This window comes from Anticarsia gemmatalis, chromosome W (assembly GCF_050436995.1).
Source record: "Anticarsia gemmatalis isolate Benzon Research Colony breed Stoneville strain chromosome W, ilAntGemm2 primary, whole genome shotgun sequence".
NCBI lineage: Eukaryota > Metazoa > Arthropoda > Insecta > Lepidoptera > Erebidae > Anticarsia > Anticarsia gemmatalis.
Genome location: NC_134775.1, coordinates 6604116 through 6611563, shown reverse-complemented (window position 1 = coordinate 6611563; position 7448 = coordinate 6604116). Strand labels below are relative to the sequence as shown.

General features: G+C 44.4%; 1 protein-coding gene across 1 annotated transcript; it reads right to left on the bottom strand.

Annotated features, from left to right (window-relative positions):
• Positions 1–443: 443 nt before the first annotated feature.
• LOC142986020 (uncharacterized) lies at positions 444–3460 on the bottom strand. The gene is made up of 2 exons (XM_076134254.1): positions 2981–3460; positions 444–716 (listed from the first exon to the last, which is right to left on the bottom strand). Exons 1-2 carry the CDS (start codon positions 3290–3292, stop codon positions 486–488), a joined length of 543 nt encoding a protein of 180 aa, XP_075990369.1. The 5' UTR covers positions 3293–3460; the 3' UTR covers positions 444–485.
• Between the last annotated feature and the right edge of the window lie 3988 nt (positions 3461–7448).

Genomic DNA, 7448 nt, shown 5'->3' with positions numbered 1-7448 from the left:
ATTGAAAATAAACTATTATATTAATTAAATAAAAATAAAATTAGGGAGAGCAATTTCTTTGTGTCCACTTATTATGACACCTACCCTCAAAAAAAAAGATTATAGGTGATTGTGGATGAGAATTAATAGATAACGCGAAATTATTTATATTATTATGATTTGATGAATGAATTTAATGTAACTAAAGATGAATATAAATACAATTAATGAAAGCGGAGCAATAAGCAAGTTAAAAGAATTTATACAGAGCAACGCGTAGCTAGAAGGACGGCGAAGAAGTGGCCGCGGTCCGGCGCTCGAGGCCCTGCGCACGCGCCGAAGGACGAACAGCGGTCAAACTTGCGGCACGTGTAAGCATCTAAGTTGTAAACAACTGTTGGCCCAAGTTGCATAAGCGGAGCGGGTAGCGGGCGATCTTGACGCGATGTTCGCTGATAGTTGTCGTGGTGGTTGATCGCCACAGTACTCCCCCCGGGAGACCGTGACTACGGGCGATAATAATCCGGGAAGCGAACTCTTCTGCCACTGGAAGTGCGTTTGACGTCATCGTCGACCTGTTCAGCTGGAACCTGAGCCTCCCTTGCGATGTACGCCGGTTTGAGCCGGTCGATGGACACCGTCACCGACTTGTTGTTGACCTCTAAGGTGAAGTACTTGGGTTGTCGGCTGACAACCTTATAGGGGCCAGCATATGGTGGTTCCAAGGCGCCTCCCAACTAGCACACAAGCGCTATAAGAAGCTGCACAATGACCGGATAAAGGAATTTATAACGGCTTTGGGCTGCTTAGTAAGAATTACTATAATTCTAGTTCTATAAGCGGCTACAGATCTCTTGTAGCGTCAAATAGGCCCATACTGTCCAGCTTATAGCTCTAAATTGGATCTACAGTAGTCGTAAATAGTAATTATAATAGTACGTAGTATAGTAGTTATACAGGAGCGCTAAAATAAGGTGAAGGTGGTATAATCGCGCTACAAGAGCTTTTTCGAAGTCTTGTGGCGCTAACCGGCTCTTGTACGGAGGTGGTTAGCGCCACGAGCGTTCGAGAAAGCTCTTGTAGCGCGATTATACCACCTTTACCTTATTTTAGCGCTACTGTGTAACGGTTATAAATGCTAACGCTCTAAATTAGTAATATGGTCGGTTTATTATGGTGTAAACTAAATATATTGTATTAAAATGAATCATCAGTGACAAATGAGGAGACATTTTATTTTTACGGATTGGATTATTAAAATAACAAGTAGTCTATCGCTTTTATTTCTTTGTGTACGTGATATGAAAGTGCGAGTTCCAGTTTGCTGTCAATATATATGTATATTATCGTCAATATTTTCATGCGCCCTCAAAATATTCAGTTTTAAATGCAAAAATTATATAGATATGTGGATTTGGAAATTGTATTTTGAACATAAATAAGACTTTGAGGGTTACAGATAATTTAATTAGGGTTATAGGTAATAAAAAATGATTTTAATTATGTTAACGTTACCAGGCTATAGATTTATATGATCTTCAAAAGATCGCAATGACCTCAAAAAATATGTTTACCAAAGCTATAATGGCGTCTCGATCAAGCAGCTCTCAGAGTTGGTTACATCTGCTCTAGCGCCTTAAGCTGTACAAAGGCTCTAGTATTTGCTGTTGTAGACTTCAAGGTTTTACAGTTGTGGCATAGGAGTGCTTCAATATAACTGTTTTGGTCGCACACCAGCGTTTTACTCGTACTTTAAGGGGTCAGTCGTTGAATATTAAAATGGTTTGATAGTCAATTTATACTTGGTATGATTCTTTGAAAACAGTTGACAGACTGAACCACCACTAAAATAAATAAATAAATAAAAATAAAAAATAAAATAAATAAAAAAATAAAGTAAATAAATAAATTATTACATATATATATATATATCAGCTTAGCCTTTCTTCCAAACTATGTTGGAGTCGGCTTCCAGTCTCACCGGATGCAGCTGAATATCAGTGTTTTACATGGAGCGACTGCCTATCTGACCTCCGCAACCCGGTTACCCGGGATAACACGATACCCTTCGGTAAGACTGGTTGTCAGACTTTCAAGCTTCTGACTACTGTTAACGACTGTCAAAGATCTTCGAAAATGACAGCCGGGACCCACAATTTAACGTGCCTTCCGAAACACGGAGGAACTCGATATGTATAAGATGGTCACCCATCCACAAATCAACCTCGGCAAGCATGGCTTAACCTCAGAGATCGATCCGCTCGGCTGTTGTTAACTAAGCCACGAGCTCCTCAACACATATATATATTAATATAAAATAAATAAATTAAAATAAATATAAAAAAAAAACTGTAAATTAATTAATATTATTAATTTATTTATTTTAATTTTCTGTAAATATATTATGATAATAATTTTAAGCTTTAGTATAAAGGTATATTACTCGGTTATAGCGCTTTAGGTGCTTTAACATAATTCTGTAATCCCCATGGCTGTAAAAATGTTTCGAATGATACCTTATACATCTATTTGCCGTACAGAAGCCATATAAATATCTGATATAACGCTCAAGGCGCTATTAAAGACCTACACAACTCTTTTATAGATGAGTAATACACTAGCCCTAAAAAAATCTGTTATAGAACCTAAGGCATTACAAAAAGCTTATTTACGCTCTTGAGCGCTATAAGCGCAACGCATAACTTCGTTTAAACTCCTTTATCTCCTAAAGTCCCCTTATACAGTTAACGGTGTTATAGAAGATTCCATTAACTCGATTATACTTCCCTAGGCTGTATAGCGATGCAATTACATGCTCATATATCACTAAAAGTCATTAGTTTCCTACTAAACGGCTACTGTCCCGCCTAGCTGTTAAAGGGTTTTTTAAATAGCTAGTATACAACTTATAGAGAATTGTACAGCATTTGAACGACTCTTATGCAATTATCAGGCTGTATAACGACTGTATAAGCAGCTTGTGTGCTAGTTGGGCTCTCACGCGGTCCTGTCTAACAAAAACGTGTGAGGTTGTGTGCAGATCGCGTGGCACGTAAAATGATGACGCGCCGTGCCAGGAAGTTTGACGTGGAGACAGCTTCGCCATGTACGCGCGAAGACGCGTCGCGTACTGTGTGACGTCAGCAGTTAAGTAGTCGTCATCAGTGCACAGGAACTGACCGGGTAGGCGAAGAGGTTCGCCATACACCAGCTCAGCTGAAGAACCTTGAAGGTCGCCTTTCCAGGCGCTACGCATGCCTAGAAGTACCAGTGGCAAAGCTTCGGTCCACTGGGAAGCAGGAGCGTGGCACATGAGCGCCGCCTTGAGCTGGCGATGAAAGCGCTCAACTATGCCGTTGGCTGCGGGATGGTAGGCTGTGGTGCGGAGATGGTGCGCACCAATCAAAGCAGTGAGAGCCTTGAAAAGGTGGCACTCGAACTGGCGGCCACGGTCGGTGGTCACCCGCTCAGGACAGCCAAATCTGGCTTTCCAGCCAGACACAAGAGCAGCAGCACAGGTCTCGGCAGTGATGTCCCGCAGCGGAAATGCCTCGGGCCAGCGAGTGAACCGGCCGACGACCGTGAGGCAATACCTGTAATCATCAGAAAGAGGTAATGGCCCTATGATGTCGAGGTGTATATGGGAGAACCTCGAGGAAGGAGGAAGGAATGAGGACAAGGGGGCAGAGGTGTGACGGAAAACTTTGGAAGTTTGGCATTTAACGCAATGCCGTGCCCACTCTCTACAGTCTTTTCGAATCCCTGGCCAAACAAATCTTTGTGTCACCAGTCGCACTGTAGCAGAACTGCCAGGATGGTGAAGACTATGCAGCATGTCGAAAACTGGCCTGCGGAATCTAGGCGTTACGTACGGACGATGTGTAGATTGCGACACGTCGCAGTAGACTAGTACGTTGCTCAACTCAGTCTGTATCTTGCGCAATCTTAAGGCTGTACCGTGTCTGAGTAGGTCCTGCAGCTCCGGATCACTCTCCTGGGACTGTGCAAGAGACTGGTAATCGATTGCGCTGGCTATCTCTTCAACTCTCGATATAGCATCTGCGACGATGTTGTCTTGGCCAGGTATGAACCTAATATCTGTGGTAAATTGCGATATAAAATCGAGATACCTGAATTGCCTAGGCGAGCATTTGTCTCGGTTGAGCGAAAACACGAACGTCAGCGGCTTGTGGTCCGTAAACACCGTAAATGGCCTAGCTTCTACCATATGCCGAAAATATTTAATGGCTTCGTATACCGCAAGCAGCTCGCGGTCATATGGGCTATACTTCCTTTGTGATGCACTCAACTTCCGTGAAAAGAAAGCTAAGGGTTGCCAATCGTCCACATTCTCCTTACGTTGCTGTAGTACAGCTCCAATAGGTACGTCAGAAGCGTCTATAACTAAAGCAAGTTCAGCAGATGGGTCAGGATGAGAGAGCAAAGTAGCCTGCGATAGAGTAAGCTTACATTCGTTAAAAGCTTGCGTCATCTCCGGAGTGAAAGTAATTGGCTGCGAACCTTTAATGCGTGGACCAGCTAGGATGTTAGTAAGCGGTGCTTGGATATGAGCGGCATGGGGAATAAAGCGGCGGTAAAAATTAAGCATACCAAGAAAACGCTGAAGTTCCTTCACAGTTCTCGGCGTTGCGAAGTTCTTGATAGCTTCGACCTTTGACTCCAGAGGCTTCGTACCAGCTGCTGAAACCTGATACCCAAGGAAAGTTATCTCGGAGAAACCAAATTTGCACTTAGAGGTGTTCACCAATATTCCGTACTGACTTAGGCGCTCGAATAACTGACGTAGATGGTCCCGATGAGTCTCTACCGATTTGGAAAAAACCAAGATGTCGTCAATGAATCTGTAGCAGAAATCCAGGTCTAGAAGGACTTCGTCCACAAATCTCTGGAATGTCTGAGCAGCATTCCTTAGCCCGAATGTCATGTAAGGGAATTCATACAAGCCAAAGGGTGTAGTAATGGCCGTTTTCGGTATATCGGCTGGATTGACGGCTAGCTGATTATAAGCCTTCACCAGGTCGATGGTGGAGAAGATAGTACACCCTGAGAGCTGCGAAGGGAAGTCATGGATGTGCCGGACGGGGTACCTGTCAGGAATGGTGCGTGCGTTGAGTGCACGATAGTCGCCGCATGGTCTCCATCCCTCATCCTTCTTCTTCACCATATGCAAGGCAGATGACCAGGGACTGTCGGATCGCCGTGCTGTGCCACAAGTGAGCATATCCTCGAACTCCTTCTTTGCTGCCTGACAGCGTGCTGGGTCGAGACGACGAGGCCTGCACGAAACTGGTGGACCTGGGGTTGTCCTTATATAGTGCACGGTATTATGCTTTGAAGGACGACGAACCCCTGCAGGTCGGGTAATATCTGGAAACTCTCGAAGAAGTGAGTGGTATTGTGAGTAACCAGTGACAGCTTTGAGTGAAGCAATGTCTTCCGAAACGTCAGAAGAGATAGCAGCTACAGACAGGGATGTGGTACCGTCAACCAAACGCTGGTTCTTGCAGTCGACTAAAAGATTATAGTGGCTCAGAAAATCTACGCCAATGATGGCCTTGTTGACGTCCGCGACTGTAAAATTCCACGTAAAATCCCGCCTTAAACCTAAATTCAAGAGTAAAAATGCAGGTCCATAAGTATGTATAACCGTGTTATTCGCCGCTACAAGGTCAAACTTGGACCTAACACAGGGCGTCCTAACTGCAAATCGCGGAAAAACGCAAAGATCTGATCCCGTGTCCACTAAAAACTGCATTTTGCTATTGCGATCGGTGACAAACAGACGGCCTGGTGGTGAGGGACAGTCGTGAGCCGCTACTGCCGACTGCCCTTGGAGTTTCCCGCGCCATAGGTACACGGCTGTCTGCATTTGTGGGCCTTGTCACCATACGTAAAGTGGTAAAAGCAATGTGGATGGTCGGGTGGCGGCTGCTTCGGTCTAGAACGGCTGCGGTAGTATGACCTTCTCGAGCGAGATTTGGAGTTAGACCTAGAGCGAGAACGATCAGAGTTATTTAACTTGTTAGTTAATGCAGCGACTTGCCTTGTCAACTCTGCGATCTGTTGCGCCATCTTATTGTGGGACGACGCCGGGGAGGTGCTCGCAACCTGGGGTGAAGACGGTGCGATCTCGTACACCTTATCGGCCAGCTCACCCAGCTTGTCTTTATCTAGATCCATCTGCGTGGCTATAACCGTCTGTATGTTCTGCGGTAACCTGCTAGACCACAAAGTTAATAAAAAGTCAGCGGGCACAGACGGGCCAGCCAAACCCGACAGGTGTCGCAGGAACTGTGACGGCTTCCTGTCACCGAGCTCCTCGTGCGTCAGTAGCTGTTTTACACGCCTCTCCTGTGAAGCTGAAAGACGTTTCATTAGCTCCGTCTTCAATTTCAAATATTTGTCGGTTGCGGGCGGATTAGTGATCACATCCTTCACTTCTACAGCGTATTGGTGATCTAGCTGAGCAACTAAATAGCAGAATTTAGTCTCGTCTGTGGTTATCCGAGACAAGGCAAACTGGGACTCTACTTGTGCGAACCACAACGCTGGCTCTTCTGGCCAAAACGGAGGTACACGCACACTGACTCGCAACACTTCATCACCGCTAACTGAAGGACTCTCATCGGCTTTGACACTCATTCTGATGGCACCAATTAAAAAATAAAAAATCGCTCGCCGCTTAAGACCAAACCACAGCTTTACCACAATCTCCAGCTTCTTCTTCGTCGGGGTCACCAATGTAGGAGTAGGTATGCTACCTATCCCACCACTAAGCCGGGAATTGATTCAGCTACTAAGCAGCACTGTGCTTGATGATTATAGGTGATTGTGGATGATAATTAATAAATAACGCGAAATGATTTATATTATTATGATTTGATGAATGAATTTAATGTAACTAAAGATGAATATAAAATAAAATTAATTTAAGCGGAGCAATAAGCCAGTTAAAAGAATTTATACAGAGCAACGCGTAGCTAGAAGGACGGCGAAGAAGTGGCCGCGGTCCGGCGCTCGAGGCCCTGCGCACGCGCCGAAGGACGAACAGCGGTCAAACTTGCGGCACGTGTAAGCATCTAAGTTGTAAACAACTGTTGGCCCAAGTTGCATAAGCGGAGCGGGTAGCGGGCGATCTTGACGCGATGTTCGCTGATAGTTGTCGTGGTGGTTGATCGCCACAGTACCATTGGTCACAACCGTCGTTTTACATCGGAAACATTCTAGAATTTATTGGTACTAACTGATCTTTACTTGGGGGTTCGAACAACGATCTAAATTGTATGTTGGGTATAATATTGAGTTACGATGTTTTTATACTGGGAGCCACGAGGTAAGGGCTGATAATAAAATAAAAAGAAATGTTTTAACAATTTTTTTTATTAAATCCACATATAGGCAACCCTCTCTTCATCATAAAGATATAAAATATTACTAAAAGTAATAAT

Excerpts from the sequence above, each read along its gene's own strand:
- LOC142986020 (XM_076134254.1), bottom strand. The coding sequence starts at position 3,292 with ATGTGCCACGCTCCTGCTTCCCAGTGGACCGAAGCTTTGCCACTGGTA. Across the intron at positions 717-2,980 it reads TTTTTGTTAGACAGGACCGC|TTGGGAGGCGCCTTGGAACC; the intron begins GTGAGAGCCCAA and ends CTTGTGTGCTAG.